The following is a 19192-nucleotide window of genomic DNA, read 5'->3' as shown; positions in this document are numbered from 1 at the left end:
AGGATAAGATAATTCAAACCCTCGGGATAAAATATTGAGCAAAAGATCCTCGGCAAAGCTCAATAAAAAACAGCTGCTGCTCTTCTAGTACAGTTATAAATTATCCGCGCATATGCAGCACGGAAAACAATTGTTAATGACGTCAATGACCCTGACTGTCGAAAATGAGCAGAATATACCCTCAGCAAAGCCTCGGGTCTCCTGCTCAATATTTTATCCCTTGGGTTTGAATAACCTTATCTAATCATCCCCTCAGGGATGGATTCTATTAGTCAATCCCTATAGGGGGAGATAGCCTCGTGCCGATTAGCACTTGTTCAACTATGACGTCATTAAAATGCGTCACTGATAATTGTGACGTCATCAAAAGTGAATGACGATATACACTACTGTCGGTTGAGTTGTGACTGAAATAATAAGATGGGAGAAAAAATTGTTTAGACCTGTTTCTTCGTTTTATCACGGAATTAAATTAGATATTTTTTTACTAAACAAGGAAATATACATTTTTTTATGACAAACATTAAATTTAAGTGCAAAAAATAAACCGAGATGAACAAGTCTATGAGCAATGTATTATTGTGGTGATGACAATAATTAGCATCTTACACTACAGTCACTAGCACTTTCCCAATACAAAAAAACACCTTATAGAAATTTGTAGAAAATAACTAGAAATGTATTGTTACCTGATATGAGGTGGCAAATTGACATGTTACGTTTTATTTTACAAATAGCTAACTGCGATATGATGTAATCTCAGGTTTTAAGACGAATCGTTATTAATTTATTCATGCAGTTATTTTGAGTGAAGGCCTAAAACTTCATAATGGACAAGGGGAGGTAAATCCTCCATGCAACCCTCTGGTACACGATATCACGTGACGTTTTATACAAAATAAAGCGTCATCAAACTTTGGGCACGCACAAGGTAGCGGTTTCAGCGCATCTGTGGACGAATTTGCTACACTCTACGGTAATTTGCATAGTTTTCGCTAAAGTTGATTACTTTATGGATTGCATATATTAATTCAATTGGTATTGCTTCTTTGCACATGTTTTTAAAATAATGTCTGGTGTTGTAAACAGATCTATCCACCGCGCACCGTTTACTGCTATTTTGTAGGGCTCCTTGGGGGTATTAAATTTTTGTTGTCTTTGCAATATATGCTCATAAATTATTGAGCTTTAATTAGAAATGTATATGTGCATTTTAATAATCGTTCCATATTTATTTACGATTTCAGTTGTGGATATAAAAGATGATTTATGTATTTTATATTTCAAAGAAATCAATATGGGAGCCCCTAAACATGATCGAGAGCCCCTAACCTAATTTTCGTCCGTTGAATGTTTGTGATCTGTGCATTTATGATTTTCGAGCACTCAAAGTGCATACTAAGATGGATGATCTTTTCACATTGGCATTTGAATCTCAAATAAATTATACTCAATAAAAAGTGCAATTATTTGCAGGAGTCTGTGTACTTTGAGGCAATATTAGAAATGAGCCGGTTTAATCTGCATCCATTCCCATGTTTACTAAACTTTTACAGTAGTGTTGTATCTACATATCCATCCGTACATATTATGCATATGGCTGTTTTTCAGCAATTACCTCCCAATGCGATGTATCCTGATAGTAATACTCCTAAATTATAAATCAAATGTGGGAAGTTAGGTTGTTAAATACTTCTCACATATGTATTACTTTGTTAAATGTAATTGTTGTTTATGATTTACAGACAGGGATCTGTTACTTTCCGTGTTATTGATCACAACAATATTTAGGGTACTGTAGGGCTTTTCATTCAGTATAGGATTCCTGGCGATCAGCTGCTACGATACCAGTGTTGAAATCTGTGTGTTTACACTTTTGAGATGACCGGAAGTGGATGATAGTAAGACCGGGACTTTATCATGGACTTATAGGTTTCTGCTTCTTACTCACAATGCTTTTAGATGGTGAGACTGGGTTCAAGATTAACAGTTGGTCACTCATCGGCTATTTGGTAGGGGGATCAGTGTCTTGACAGGGTTGATGAGCAGACTCACTTCTCCAGGTGAGGAGAACCTTACTGCCTCATGCACGGTTAACAGTGCAAAACTTGGGCCAAGGTGCTGCTAACAGTACCAATACCATCTATAAGACTATGTGAGGTACATGTATATAGGCATAGTCATGGGACTTTGGGCTTAGGCATCGATACATGGTGGTTTGCTGTAGATCTATATGGAGCTAGGAGCACATGGTCGTAGTCTAATGGTAGTTCTGTTAGGTAGGATAGGCCATTACTCTACATACTTAGGGATTGAGTTTCTTAACATTAGCTGTCATTGTTCGGCACTAATGCTATGCTTTGTATATTCATTCCGTCTTGTAAATAATTAGTTATCTTTTGAAACACCTTGTTGAGTTATTGAATCAATTGCTTGTATTACCACTACAACGGGTGTCCGAACCTGTAGTGAAAACTGGTCTGTAAGACCTGATGAAAGAGGCGAGGTCTAGAGAGAGAACTGCAGGGGAAGTTGTCGACTCGTTACCATTACCAAAAACTATACGATCCCGATATGGATTTAACGGAGTGACAACGGATGCAAACCCTCTCTGGACCTCCCCCTATTAAACAAATAAGTCTTGCATCCAAAACTTCCTTTATTTAAAGAAAGAAATGTGAATACTCTGTATTGCTCATATCTTATAAATTGACCTGGTTCATTTGTGAGACACGAAACCATAGCCTAGTGTAGGACCCTCATTATCTGATTACAGACATCAGGAAGAGTATACAGAGAAGGGCTGTCTTAAAATAGCTATAATACAGTCAGTAGGACAGATTGAGGAATCACGACAATAATCGAATGATCATGCTGTACTACAGTACTAGGTTGGATCGTACCTACACACCAAAAGTGTAGTACTAGGTTGGATCGTACCGACACACCAAAAGTGTAGTACTAGGTTGGATCGTACCTACACACCAAAAGTGTAGTACTAGGTTGGATTGTGCCTACACACCAGAAGTGTTGAGGTGCTTACCATGATTCTACCTCTTTTCATGACGATGTAAGAAATTTCCACTAAAAACTCTTTTGCAGTACGTACTCTACTTACCGGTACATGTATAATTATGAATACAATTCAGTTGAATGCTTTAATAATGGCTCCATGTTGAACAAACCTAACACATTCTAATTTTAATTACAGCATAATAACCTTTCACAATGCCAGCTATCAAGCTAAAGAAGGCGACCCAAGAATATTTGGCAGAAAAAGAGAGGGAGAAAGAGGCTAAGGCTGCGGCCAGTTTAGCTGCTGCAGCACCACCACCACCACCACCAGTTGAGGAGCCACCAGCACCCAAAGCTGTTAAACCAAAGGCCAAGTTCCTTGAGGCAGAGGTCTTGTTTGAGAAGCGCAAACGTACTATCCCACCTGCAGAGCTTAGGGCAGGGACATGGTGGGTTAATAGGCAGTTTCTAGCTTTTCTACAATTTCAACAAAATGACTGGTTCTGTATATATACGTATTTCATTAGGATATTTATATGGTTTAAATAAGCATACATAAAATTTCTTGGTCTATCTTTGGTTAATTTACAAAAACGATGATAAGATTAAGAGAGAGAAAAATTATTATGTATTAAGGACAATATCATCAGTCTTTATGAGATGTAATCAATTTTAAAGTGGAAGACACTTCAAACGAGTTGACCCTATCCCAGAGATTTATGTTATTATTTAAGGACAACAACTGTATAATCATCCATTGTATGTTCTACCAGGCTAGACGACAACCTGGAGGTGAAGGAGGGCATTAATGTTTCACTGGTGGCTCTGTATGACTACTACACAGAAACATGTGTACTGGAGGAGGGCAAGGTGGTGGACGTCCCAGTGTTTAACCGGGTACGTACAGTTTAACAGGGCTAGACAATAAGGGTAGCCTGATAGTCCGAGAATAGTGGAATCTCCAGCTGGACTATTACTTCTAAAAACCGCTAGATGGACTTAGTCAAAATTTCATATTGCCAATCTTGTTGAATGATGTTGGGTTAGTGGAATGTGCACATGGACCTGTAAAAATTGGAAACTATTACACCGATTGGTATTCAAATTAATTTCTAGCCCTGTGTAGTACAAAGCAAACTAGATAGATTGCATCCTCGATACTCCAGGAGTTATGCTCACTTGCACTTTCTTTTGATGTACATCTAAAGATCATACTGATCTTTTTGTCTCATTCACAAGGTGGTGCATACTGAGCCTTCAGTTTTGCTTTGACATATTCCAGGGTTGCAGAGCGTGTACTTGAGCGTAATCCCAGAGGTATAGAGGATGGGTAGATTGATAAAGTGTTACACTGGGCAAAGTGGTTGATATACTAGTGTTGAACTGTAAATAAGTACTGTACTGGGTAAAACTTGTTTGGGACAGCATTTTTTGAGGGGAATGGGAGATACATTTCTCAACTTGGAACTATTTGTCTGGTACTGTCTTTTCACAAACACCAAGACCTGGACTTACAACCAGTAAAAAACCTGACAGTATGGTGTAAAGGACAATCTAATTAAAATACAGCTCCTCATTATTCTATCGTTCTTCTAAACAATAGTATAATGAAGAGCTGTATTTTAATCAGATTGTTGTAAACAAGTTGCTTTAATTTCTTGCTTAAGGTTTAGAAATGTGAAAAAAATTAGATACATTTTCTGTACTGATATCATAGTTTGCATTCTAATGTTAACAATTTTTAATAAATCTGTATGTTTTCAATTTTCAGTTGGTAAAAGATAAATTTGGTAAGGACTATGGCATAAAGGAAGATTCTGCATTAAAAGGACTGGTGAAAGATCGAAAACACTCTGATAAAAAACCAAAGGTGCAAGCTGAATCTCTCAACCTCAAGATGAAGGACATTTTGGAGGAGATAATCAATGAAGCTAAGAACCCAGTATCCTTGTATATTAAACACCATTGTGGAAAAACAATGATTTCTTTTAAAGTAGAAATTTGAGTCCTGTCAGAAGTAACATAACGAGATACACCACTGTGGACCTGGGGTAGTATTTGGTTGATAAAGTCATGCTGAATTGGACAGAGAGCAGTGTACTACAACAGTATAATGGTCTTATTCGAATAGTATGCGTTTATATTATATATTACACTAGTGTAATATCAGGAATTATCCATTTAATAAAAACCTTTATCTTCACCCCTGCAGTGATGATATACAAAAGGTTAAATCTTCACATGTGAAGATATTGTGTTTAGTACTGTCCAATCTTTGTTTGCACTGCATAGGTTTTCAGTTTTAAGTCCAGATGAAGCAACGGCACAATAATTGGCTGTTTTGGTACATATTTGCAACAAACAGTATGGCATTTACATCAAATACACGATTGATATCATTTTTGTTAAGAAATCTTACCAGATAATAGCAGCAATTAAACGGCATAATTGCATTTAGTAACCAATTCAAAAAGGCGCTCTGCCTTGTTGTCAAGTGTGACGTCACTAGAACTTGGCATCAAATATTAAGCTACTTATTCCTGCACTTTTAATTTTATTCAGTGTTGTATGTTGAATGTTAAGGATATAATAGAAGAAATTGCTTTGTATGAAGCCTCTATGATATCAGGGTTTTTGCAAGCTATTTTGAGAAAAGGCCCCTGAGCAGGAATTGGGGAAAATATCATCGACACTTGGAAAAAAATTGGAAATACATCAGTGTTCCCACATGTACAGGTTTGGGAAAATATCATAAGTTTTGAAAAACCTGCAATGTGATTAGCAGTTTTCCTATAGCTGTTTCTTATAATAAATGTAAAGCAATTAATGAACACATTAATTTTCAGTGATTTAGTTTATTCAATTTCAATTTTTCATTATTTATGTATTTTGAAGGCTCCTTTATGGATGGTAATACTTTGAATGTTGCCCATATAACGCCTGGAAACTGATATCAACATGCTTTTTAATCATCGACTTTACATGTGAATCAAATCTATATCGGTTGTATACCAGGTATGTCAGTGTCTTCAGTGATTGTGTCAATGTGTTGCTTCACAATATACATTGATTGTATAACCCTTAAGTCTGTTTTGGAAAACTTTTGATACTTATAAATTTTATTCCAAATGATACTTTTTCTTTAACCTATCAAAGAACAGGGGTTTACGGTTTCAAACATTAAAGAAGAACATCAGTGCAAAGTATCCAGCCCTCCAACTAGACATGAAACCACAGAAATTGTTATCTGCTCTCAACAGGGGCCTTTCGTATGGGCACCTTGAACTGGTAAGTTCCACCTTTCGAATATCATTCATTATCTAAAAATCAAGACAACAGCACTTTCAATGGATGATTTTATGGCTCATTCAAAAGATGTATTTACGCTTTCAATAGACGATGGGTTGAGACACTTCAAATATGTCTTGTCTAAAAGTTTTTTTATGACTTGCACATAGTCAACGTATTATATTCTATGTACAAAAACCAATTTGACTGATAATTGATATTGCAGTAGCTGTCTTGAATTTTGTAGAACATAAAAAGTTAATGATACTTTCTATTTAATAATATTAATATAAATGAATGAAGTGTTATTGCGTACAATAATTAATATAGAAATTATTGAAGGCAGTTGAACTTACTTTTCAGTTTAATAAGAATTATTAAATTAAAACCAGTAAGGGATGATTACTTACCTCTTTTCTGTGTTTTTTAAAGATTTTAAGAAAGAGTTCATATATCATTTTTGTTTTCCCAGGTAAGGGGTACAGGTAAATGTGGATTCTATAGGCTACCAGGTGAAAGCACAGCAGAGGAAGACATGAAGAAAGAAACAAAAGAAAAGGAAAAAAAGCAAAAGAAAGACAAAACGGACAAAGAAAATGATGGCACAGCAGTAAGTGTTGATTTATTACGGGTAGTTTAGCAGTGGTGACCTCCTGTCAGTAATCACATACTTTTTTGTGTACTTTCTTCAGCACCAGCTTACAGTATCGGTTTCCCTGCACCACAACTGATATTAGGAATAACATAGAGCATGAAAATGTAAACATGATGTTTGAATTGGGGGTGCAACAAAAGGCAACCACTTGTAGGCAAATAGTTTGGATATGTATGTAAACCAAATGTGTGATAAATATTTAAATGGCTTTGTCTATATTATCAATCAGTTCTGAAATTATAATCTCTAACTTCTAAGTAACTGAGGAATTTGGAAATAATGAAATTCTGTAAACTCACAGACATGAACCCTTTGGTTCTTGTGATGACAAAATAAAGTCATATTTGCTGGGTTTTTTTTTCTAGGCTGAAGGTGAGGAAGACAAAGGAGATGATGTACCAGAAAAGGAACCAGAGAAGGAACATAAGTCTAAGAAAGGCAGGAAGAGGAAGAGGAAATCTGAGGAGTCCGAGGCAAAAGAGGATGGAGAGAAAAAAGAAGAAGAGGCAAAAGAAGAAGAGGCAAAAGAAGCAAAAGAGGCAAAAGAGGGAGAGGCAAAAGAGGGAGAGGATGGAGAGGCACCCAAGAAAAAAACAAGGAAATCGAAGAAAAATAAAGATAAAAAAAAGAAAAACTCTAAAAGTAAGTTGTCACATGAATAAGAAGTAATACCAGATTGACATTGAGTTTCATTCACAAATGCTTTTATTAGCGTTTGCAAAAATTAAGAGGAAACAGGTAATGGGAGAATATTTTTAGATCTGTGTTGATTCTGTCTGTACTGAACATGTACACAGTTCCCTGACTAAATGGTACTTCAGAATCATAGTTTGATAATGAAGAACTGAGGTATTATGGATAATACAAATGTTAGGTTGCCTCTGTATAAAGGTAGATAGAATATGCTGGTTTTCCTTCAAATTATTTTTCCAACTTACCAGCATTTGAAATGCTTATTTTCTGTCTTACTTCACATCTTTTCCTTTTTCTCATACCTTTTTTTAGAAAGTGCATGGCGAGGAACTGCATCTATGCACAGTGATCCCCAGTCAGTGTCAGATACATTCTCCTTGGCCATTACCTACATGAGTGATCCCAAGGACGCCTCTATCACTAAGATCAAGAAGTACATAGCGGATCACTACCCAGATTCCAATATGGATACCAAGTTAGTAGCATCCTGTTTGCATTGGTTGGGATACATATTTCCAAGTTTTCATTTTGAAATCTCACTGTGACAGGAATCCAAAATCCTTCCAACCCACCAACTTAAGCTCTTAAACTGCATGATCAAGCGAGACTCTACTAAATTTAAGTTAAGATACTGTTAAATCTCATAGGTTGTTGGGGCCATAAAAATACTTTCAAAATAAACAACGTATTCAAGACACCCGAGTTGAAATTTTACCTTCTGAGAAAAATGATACAGAACCAAAATATGACTTCATGATAAACAATGTTTTCAAGAGAATTAAAAACAACAACTTTGTAATGACAAACTTTCTGATGCAAGTTCATCCTCTATACTCCAGAGGTATGCTCAATTTCGCTCTCTGCACCCCTGGAATATGTCATAGCAAAATTGAAGGCTTGGTGTGCGCCACCTTGTTGATGAGACAAGAAGACTAGTTTGATCCTTTGATGTACGTCAAAAGAAACTTGCGATCACGTAACGATAAACATTGTTTGACTTTAAAGTTGGGTGTTGCTCCTTTTTAATTTTTAAAGGACAGGTATCATCCTAGTGATTGGTAAGGTTTTTTTACCAGCGGCCATTCAAACAGCTGTCTTTCTGCCTTTTAAATTTGCAATGACATATTCCAGGGGTGCAGAGTGCGAAAGTGAGCGTAACCCCTGGAGTATCGCGAATGATGCAAGTTAGGCCTTACATGTACTTGATTGCCTGTGTTTGTGATCACAATGTTATGTCAAAGTGACACCTGATTTGTTGGTAAATTTATTCATATATATGTATAATTATCATCCCTAAGCTGTGAAAATGTCTAGTTCATTAGTTATGAGTTTAACACTCCAGACATTTATGCGATGATTAAAGATTGTGTCATATTTACCATACTTTTACGGATTCTTGCCTAAACTCAACGTAAGGTCATAGGTCAAATACAGTTTAAGGAAAATAATATTCACACACAAGTTGATTTTCACAAAAGGTTACAACATATTGTGTTAATTGTCCTACAACTATTTTTTTTGTTTAAGAAATGTGTAAAAGTTGAATGTAAACCATTCATTATTAAAGAAGGAATTCTTATGTATAGTACACAACTCTATTGATTGATGTTACAATATAATGCTACTTTATTCGGGTATTCCGTTCAATAAAGTTATAAGCTGGTGTCTGATGCAATTGATCATAAGTCAGTTGACTTCTTCAAATCACAAACCAATTCTCGATTATGATTTAAAACTAATTGCCCATAACTCATTGTTACATCTGTAGTAATCCATGACCACAATATGAAAAACATAACAAAAATATGCAGCTAATATTTCGAGAAGCAGAGTACAAGTGCATGCATACCTTCATGTCAGTAATGATATAAACTTTATTTAATTTACAACAATTATGAAGCAAGTTATTTCAACTTATATTAACCACTCTTGTTGGCAAGGATGTTAGCGTGTGGGGTCTTCATGTGGGAGGAAACCAGAGTACCCGGAGAAAACCCAACATGGTTGGGCAGGTGACCCTATACCTTTTCACGTCCGTCCACCTTGGTGAAAGACAAGTGTGCTATCCACTGTGCCACCCGACCACCCAATTGTGTCAGTAGCTCTCATTTACATCTCTTTTATTATAGATTAAAGAAGGCATTGGAAAAGGGAGCGGAGAAAGGAATATGGGAACAGGTGTCTGGGAGTGGTGGTACAGGAAAGTTCAGGCTGCTGGCCGAGGACTTCAATCCCAGCGAAGGTAAATTGGTTCAACATTAACAAAATACTTGGAGGTTATCTCCCTTGTTGTGTTCACACAATTTAACTTTCATATATACATACATCAATAACAAATCAGGCAATGTATATTTGAATTAAGAAGAACCATTTTATACACAATTGTGATAAACTGAAAATATACAACGTATTAAACAGGATACCGGTTGCTATTACTGGAGTCTTTTCATATTTATACTGGTGTATCATTTTTCGAGGAACTAATTTCAAATGACAAAGAATTTAGTCACATATTATTTAGAATGTATCAATGTTTGTTACAGCCAAATCTATGGAAGACATGGTATGTCAAGCAATTGTAGCATGTCACGAACCCAAGCAAGCGTCTGCTGGCCTCATCAAGAAATACATCATAGAGTACCACCCGGAATTTGGCATTGATAACAAACCACACTTGTACAAAGGCGCACTGAAGAGGGCATGTTTAAACAAAAAGATAAAGTGAGTTCAAAAGCTTTTTGAACAAATGTTTAAATCATTAGTTTTCAGGTTTTGGTAAAGCATTAAATCCTAGCCAGGTGTTACTTTGGTCATGTGTAGCAGTTTATAACAAACTATGACAATTTTAATGGAACATTCGTGATACAAAAAAACCTTATATGACACCTCTCATTACATTTGCCACCTCACTTACTGCAAACATGTTTTAATTTAGAAGTGTCCTTTTTCTGTTCTTTAATGATCCTTTTGTATATGTCTCTTCATACATTGCACAAAGTTTTTTATAAAGCCAAACATTTGTCCAGGCAAATGATTACAGCATATTGAGGTTTAGTGTCAGTGTTACTGTGGTCTGTACTGTAACATCATATAAACATACATATTCTCTACTGTGATGAATATGCAATGCCTTCAAGTTTAATTATCTTGAAATATAGCAATGTTGATAACACATAGCTATCGAGATACAACGGTTTCACAGGTATGTCTATAGCTATATTTTATTTCCTTAGCCTTAACTAATAACTTTTTCTCATAACTAGATCCTCATACTCCTGTTGTATCAAATTGTAGTGATGTATATAAAAGGAAAATAAATAATAGCTTTGTAGATACTATATTTCAATAGTGATACCACATAGCTATGAAGATATACCTAAAAGCTGTAGAAAAACTACATAGCTATAAAAATACCACATAACTATGGAGATACCTTATAGCTGTAGATACCACATAGCTATAAAAATACCACATAGCTATAGAGATACCACATAGCTGTAAAAATACCACACAGCTATGGAGATACCTTATAGCTATAGAGATACCACATAGTTATAAAAATACCACACAGCTATAGAGATACCACATAGCTGTAAAAATACCACACAGCTATGGAGATACCACACAGCTATATAAATATCACATAGCTATAAAAAATACCACATAGCTATAAAGATACCACACAGCTATATAAATACCACATAGCTATAAAAATACCACATAGCTTTGGAGATACTTTATAGCTACCACATAGCTATAAAAATACCACATATCTATAAAAATACGACAAAGCTATGGAGATACCTTATAGCTGTAGATACCACATAGCTATAAAAATACCACACAGCTATATAAATACCACATAGCTATAAAAATACCACATAGCTTTGGAGATATTTTATAGCTACCACATAGCTATAAAAATACCACAAAGCTATTGAGATACCTTATAGCTGTAGAGATACCACATAGCTATAAAAATACCACAAAGCTATGGAGATACCTTATAGCTGTAGAGATACCACATAGCTATAAAAATCCCACATAGCTATGGAGATACCTTATAGCTGTAGATACCACATAGCTATAAAAATACCACACAGCTATGGAGATACCTTATAGCTGTAGATACCACATAGCTATAAAAATACCACACAGCTATGGAGATACCTTATAGCTGTAGATACCACATAGCTATAAAAATACCAAACAGCTATGGAGATACTTTATAGCTATAGAGGTACCACATAGCTATAAAAATACCACATAGCTATGGAGATACCTTATAGCTATGGAGATATACCTAAAAGCTGTAGAAAAACTACATAGCTATAAAAATACCACATAGCTTTGGAGATACTTTATCTATTTAGAGATACCACAAAGCTATACAAATACCACAGCTATACAAATACCACATAGCTTTGGAGATACTTTATAGCTTTAGAGATACCACATACGGTAGCTATAAAAATATCACATAATTATGGAGATACCTTATAGCTGTAGATACCACATAGCTATAAAAAATACCACATAGCTATAAAAATACCACATAGCTAACCACATAGTTATAAAAATACCACATAGCTATGGAGATACCTTATAGCTATAGAGATACCACATAGCTTTAAAAATACCACATAGCTATAAAAATACCACATAGCTTTGGAGATACTTTATAGCTTTAGAGATACCACATACGGTAGCTATAAAAATATCACATAATTATGGAGATACCTTATAGCTGTAGATACCACATAGCTATAAAAATACCACATAGCTATGGAGATACCACATAGCTATAAAAATACCACATAGCTATAAAAATACCACATAGCTACGGAAATATCTGGCTATTGGAATACCATACAGCTATGGAGATACCTGTGAAACAATGGCTCGTTACGTATACCAGGTGTGTGTATTCTTAAATATGCCTTGATCGGATCTCCACTTTGATAACAACTTATAAATCTTAACTTATAATTCTCATAACTAGTTCCCCATGTGTCTGTAGAAGTAAATTTCACTGATAATTTAAAAGTTGTCATTCACTGTGCATATTTAAAATGGAATGAAATTTGTAATTTCAGACAATTGTCAGGAATTGGAGCATCAGGATCGTTTCAGCTGGTGAGTTCGTTTTACCCCTCACCAGCCATTTTAGCTGGCGATGCTGACGCAGAGGCGGAGGAAGCAGCAGTGGAAAGAGAAGATGATAATGAGGAAGTTTACCAAGAAATGTACGTCGTCCGTAAAACCAAGTCTGGGCGCGGAGGGATCCCAGTTACTGTTCTTGCGAAAAAGCAAAGAAGGCGCTGACATCATCACTCATCAGAATGGAATTTCCATCGACTCATTGTTGTCATTCTTTCCCAATTTTGAAGTCATCTTAATATTGTATAAAACTCATAAGAGATGTTTGACAATTACTTCATATACATATGGCAAGCAATGAAAGCATTATTTTGTCAACCTAATTGTTATATTCGTATATTATATGTTAAGTATATTATCAGGTTTTCATTTTTACTGTTTTTGTTTTGCATACCATGCTATACAATTGTATTTGAAAATGCCAAACTTTTAATTATTTTGTTGTAAGAAATGGAAAAAAAATCTGCTTTTATAATGAAGTTTTATAGTTTGGATATGTTTTACAAATATTCTAAAATAGGCAAACTTTTTCTTAATTGTATATCAACATGGTTGATTTGATCTATTTTCCTCTTAATTGTTTTAGCCAAGAAAGGCATACCATAATTATTTCTTGTTCACAGCCTTTGCCATATCCTTGTAGGTTATTTTAACTTCGTTTTAATGATCAATATGGGAATTAATTTTACAGTATTACCTTCTAAGAAATTGAGTTATTAGTTCATATTTTTAATGTTTTGTAAATAGATTGTCTTTTTAAGTTTTACGAGGCCAGGACACATGTTTTCTTAAGAATATTAAAATCTGTTCCATTTCCTTGGTAAGAATGAACTGAAGGACTTTTGATCATGTATATTTCAGTAGAAATTTGTATGCTGATAATGACAATGATGTGATTCTGATCGTGAAAGATTAATTTTTTAAAGTTTAAGCACAGTATGATAAATTTTACGAATATTTATTGTACTAAACAAAAGATACTTTGAATTCTCTATCAACTTGTTGTTCCTTTTATGATGTTAAAGTTATAAGATTAAATGCTAGCCATATTTTCCGTAGTAGATATACTTTCCAAATCTATGTTGCATTTAGTAATTGAAATATAATTTGATAAAGTTTTGGTATTCTCTGATATGTACTTCAAGTATATTGTGAGCTGTTTTATTTCCATTCGTGGTGCTAAGAAAATGCTGGCAGATGTTCCAAAGATCACAATTGGATTTTGGTTGGTTAAATTGATCCTAAATGTTAACCAAACATGTTTCAGGGTACTGTATAGCGATATATATCTTGGAAGTGTTTACGTCTTACAGCATTTTGATCAGAATTAGTGAACTAATGGGCCATTTAAATAGTCTACCAATGATCTGTCACATTGTTAAGGGCTATTCCATTATTAATTTATGGGGTAGATCAGGTGGGAGGCTCCAGTTTTACATGAAATATATTATGGGTGGTGGGGTTAAAACCAGATCTGTCTACCATTCATTAGATTAAAATGCATTTAAGATTTTATGGGTGGTGAAAAAGTGCCTCCCAACCCTCCCCTATGGTTAATTCTGAAATAGCCCTAACTTTATCCTGACAAAAAAATATTTGCGATTTGCAAATTAATGTTATTAAATATTAATTAAGTGATCTTGTTATAAAGCCAGAAGGTGTAGTTTGGGGCTTAAGTAGGCCCAAGAATAAAAAAAATGTAGGTAACAGGGGTCACAAAAAGCGGTTTTCTTGGTTGTTATACATAAATATAGCACCAAATCATGATGCCTGCATTAAACTTGAAAATCATATCTGTAGCAGGGAGATTAGAATGTGTTTATACATTAAGTACCAGTATGTGTATATTTGACTTTAATACCATCAAGCAAAGAATTATCTGAAAGATGTACATGTGAAGTGAGAATATATTAGCAGAGCATCACCAGTGTTGTAAACACCTACGGAAGGGCATTAGGGAATGTGTATGATTGCCGTATTGAGACCTGAAGTAATAATCATTAAGTTTCATTTTCTATAGATTTTTGCTATTAACCATCTACTACTACAAATTAAACCAACTCCAAAAACCTTTTTGTCAACATTTTTAAGTCATGATATTGTTAACTTTATGTTTATTTTTATTTCAAAATATGCCAAAATTGTATCATGAATTGTGTCAAAATTGTACCATTATGAAGGGGAAAGACAAAACGTTAAAATAGGTGGGCAATATTTTTTTCAACTTTTGAAGAACAAATTATTTCAATGACTCCTGAATGAAAACATGGTATCCTCATTGTTGCTTGGCCATCCTACAAATAGCTGTTTTGTTGTAGTGATATGGAGACATTCTTGATATATATATAATTTTGATGTTTAATGAGTATTCAATTTGATGCAGGTCATTTATTTTTATTCATCTATCTTTATACACATTTAGCTGTTCGACTGCCAGTTTTTAGTGTTTTGACTATGTGTACGAGGTAGGGTTCATATGTTTTCCATGTAGTTTTAACATTTTTATTTGTACCAGAATCATTGTTCAACCTATCATCAGAAACAAGGACAAGGGAAATCATGTGATGTTTTGTTTAAATTGGAAAGAAGACGGTTGATAATAATTATTAGTTTTTTGTTCCATCAAGGTAACCTGTTAACCAGTGTATGCTTTTATTTCATGATTTTCATGATTTCAGTGTAGTTCACACCATGCTCATTTTCCATCCATGCATTTAAAGCACAGGGGCTAGGCAAAGCGGTATGATGGTTGCAAGAATTATTTGATACCAAGAAACTTTTGCCCTTCACTGGTAAAATCCATATTTTCCAAGTTTTAATTTCGCTCTCACATTTGATTACTATGTATATGATGTTGATTTCTAAAATTTGCTTTTATGATGATTTCGCTCTCATTAAGAAAGACACAAGTTAAATTACAGCGAATATTCCCTGGTATATATTATACAAATGTATAAATTATTCTTGCAACCGTCACATCAAGTTGTCTGGCCCCTGTGATCCTAAGACAGTATAGAGGGAGCTATACGATTAAAACGGAAAGGCAGCAGCAGAGATATATAAGAATTGTGTTCATTATACATTATACCTATTCACTAATTGTATTGTCAGTAAATGGTGTTGTATTATGTGGTAGAATCTTCCATTATTTGCTAAATTCTCAAGATCTTTTTTTTGTTTTTGATGAAGAGACACAAGTAATATTATTACATGTACATGTATTTTGAATGTATATATGAGAATGGAGATATCTTTTGGAGGGATTTTAGTTGTTTTGTTTATAAACAATGAAGATTCATCTTCTCAAATTGATGTAGAAATATTTGAAACTTTCTGTCAGATTCAGTATTCCTATTTTCATTGAAATGTTTTAATATGTGTTTCATCTTTCAGATTCAAAACAATTTACACTTACCATCATTGTGCACTGAATAATGTCATTCACAGCGAATTGACTATTGACAGATTTAAAAAAAAATGTTTTTGGACAAAATGTCTGTGTGGGTGAATAAAAGTATTGCTGTCAGCAAAATCTGAAATTGGCAAGTATCTAAATTGTATCTTGGGTAATATTTTTTGCAGTTCCTATCTGCTATACCGTGGGGAAATACAAAGTAGTGTTGGTTGGTCTTTGGTGAATGTAAAACTTGTCACTGCTTCATACTATATTGAAAAAGATATCAATAACACCAATAACATTTTTTTTTCCGGGGTGGTTTGAAGGATTGAAGAACTGGAAGTAGGCCCCAGACATTTTGATTGACTTGTGACTGTTACCTGGTCACATTATAGGGAATATGTGTACAAATCATGCATGCTGATGATTTCTGTGTGAGCTTTTTGTGTTTTGTTGCAGTATTACCTACATTTAATGTTAGTGGACTGATTAGCGGTATAAACATTTGTACACGGCCAATCTAGCTGTATAGACCTGGCCGTCTAGTATAAACATGTCATAGTTAACGGCAATAAAATAACGTGACATTCACCTCGTCTTCTTTTCATTTGTAATATACTTGTTTAGAGAAATTAACAGGTTATACTGTAAAAGTGGACATTTTCGCGTGTGGAAATGTTTACGTTCGGACCCTTTAAACTGAATGTGGCGTGGAATTTTTCCATCATTTTAGAGGCTTGGATCGATGCTCAATGAAAATAAATATCCAAACCAACTGTGTTTATATAAGGTTTGGGAAGATCAATTGTAGAATTGTATTTAACATTTTCACTACAAAAAAGATCCTCATTATCATGCTAACATGTTGCATGGATCAGCGAACCAAGAATGGGCAGTTTTACTACTTCAACCTTTCATATTGCTGTGACAAAAGAAAATAAACAACCCATATCCCTTATGTCAATTAACTTCAGTTATTTATATATTTAAATCATGTCATTTTTATCGGTGATGTTAAAGCTAAATTGTGAAGTGCTTTGAATTTTCTAGTTTTGTCAGGTAGTGACCTATGCCATTGAAATGCTAAATTATGCTATGCTTCGGATGCTGCTTCTGACCTACATTTTCCGCTTGACTGACAGGTTAAGAAGATTGGTTGAGGCCGGTTACTAAGTAACTACTTGTTGTACATCAACTATAAACTTGCATGGCTTATGTATCTTAAGTATGCTCATCACATGCCATGCGTCAGATGCTGGTTCGGACCTTCATTTTTACGCTTGACTGTCCAGGTTAATAAGATTGGTTAAGGTCAGGCCCAATCTGTACTTTGGTTAAGAAGATTGGTATAGGTCAGTTACTAAGTAAATAGTTGTTGTACATCAACTAAACTTGCATGGCTTATGTATCTAAGGATGCTTATCACATGCCATGCTTTGGATGCTGGTTCCTACCTACATTTTCCTCTTCAGTGACCAGTTCAAGAAGATTGCTTAAGGTCAATTACTAAGTAACTACTTGTACATACTAAACTTGCATGACTTATGTATCTTCAAGGATGCTTCATCACATGTGATGCTTTACATGAAAATGTACTGTAGCAATCTGACCATATCACCATTGGCGGTTTCTTGTTAGGGGAGATAACTTAATATCAAGGTACCCTGTATCCCTAATGGTAGTTTATTCTTACAAGACATTTCACAAACTAACATTGTTCTAACATAGTGGACCAATTCAGTACCTGAATGAATTAGGCGAGTTTATGACCAAGTCAGACATGTTTTAAAACTATGAGAGGATATTATTACTTTGACAGTACATGTATATAGGCCACCATACTGCAGGATAATGCAGTGCAAGGGGAGGTAATTATCACGGAAGGAGAATGTTTACAGCTCTGTCTGATCGTCTATCACAGTGTAAATGAACATGGTGTCCTATTGGCTAAACTGTTCAAGCACAGAAATCAAAACTAAGACACATGAATATATATTTCTTATAAAATAAAGCAAATGTTTATTTTAATGCAGATACAATCTAATTTTAACATCTCATTGTACAATATAAATCCTATTTCATTTTCATTTAATAAATGTACAGCAATGCTGGATGTGAATATAATGACAGCAATAAAACAGCTTTTTTAAATGGTATAAAATGAACAGCAGCATAACATTTTGAAGTTTATGAAGAGGAAACAATTTTTGCTGAAATTTCTAATAAAATCCAAAACATTTCTAGATGTTTTCTCAATGATGTAATTATGAGTCAGAAAAAACAGAAGTTGCCAGTACTGTTTGCCACAAGTACTGAAATAACTTTAACAAAGAAATTACAATGAAATAAAATAGGACTTTTGGCCCATTTCTTTTTCGCCCTTAATTATAAGCAAACAGGCTGACTTAATAGGGATAATCCTTAAATCTGCAAGAAGCAAGCAGCAGAAAGTGAATTAATCTCAAATAGAAATGAATTTAAAATTGCATTCATCAGGAAAGTGAATTCATCACCGGGAGATTACATGTTTCATTAAAGATGCATGAAAAAATCTTCAGATAAAAAAAATAGTTTTAAAGTACCAGTCACTCTTTCACAGCTTCTCTTTACTTCTTTACACTGGGAAAAATACTAATGTATTCGCCGTAATTAATGCCCCTCCCCCTGTAAACGCCCCTCCTGCTTTTACAGGAGGATTGACATCATATAAAACCCCTCCACCTCCCAAACCTGTTCAGGCCAATGCAATCAATGATTTACAGTACTTACACTAGTGATCATGGCTGGTTTTCCCGTGAAGAAAATAAATATTTGATATCCAAACCTCAAGCCAACTCACATTTTACTATCCTAAGAAGTGGCCCCCATTTAAAATATTTTTGAAGCACCGTGGCTGGGTGCTAATTATTGCAAATACAGTATGTAGTTTCAAACATTTACAACTTCTCCATGTGATTTTTTTGTGAATTTTTCTTTCACTAGAT

At 34.6% G+C, this 19192-nt stretch overlaps 1 protein-coding gene across 1 annotated transcript; it reads left to right on the top strand.

Annotated features, from left to right (window-relative positions):
• Positions 1–889: 889 nt before the first annotated feature.
• LOC110448610 (heterochromatin protein 1-binding protein 3-like) lies at positions 890–16799 on the top strand. Its single transcript, XM_021494953.1, has 11 exons — positions 890–976; positions 3212–3464; positions 3789–3912; positions 4787–4957; positions 6172–6303; positions 6776–6913; positions 7324–7600; positions 7964–8126; positions 9781–9893; positions 10195–10372; positions 12748–16799. The coding sequence occupies exons 2-11, from the start codon at positions 3229–3231 to the stop codon at positions 12974–12976; spliced, it is 1761 nt and encodes a 586-aa protein (XP_021350628.1). The 5' UTR covers positions 890–976; positions 3212–3228; the 3' UTR covers positions 12977–16799.
• The last annotated feature ends 2393 nt before the right edge of the window (positions 16800–19192 follow it).

Source organism: Mizuhopecten yessoensis, unplaced genomic scaffold (genome assembly GCF_002113885.1).
Source record: "Mizuhopecten yessoensis strain PY_sf001 unplaced genomic scaffold, ASM211388v2 scaffold4121, whole genome shotgun sequence".
Classification (NCBI taxonomy): Eukaryota; Metazoa; Mollusca; class Bivalvia; order Pectinida; family Pectinidae; genus Mizuhopecten; species Mizuhopecten yessoensis.
The sequence above is the reverse complement of the archived record's forward strand: the minus strand, read 5'-3'. Positions and strand labels throughout refer to the sequence as shown.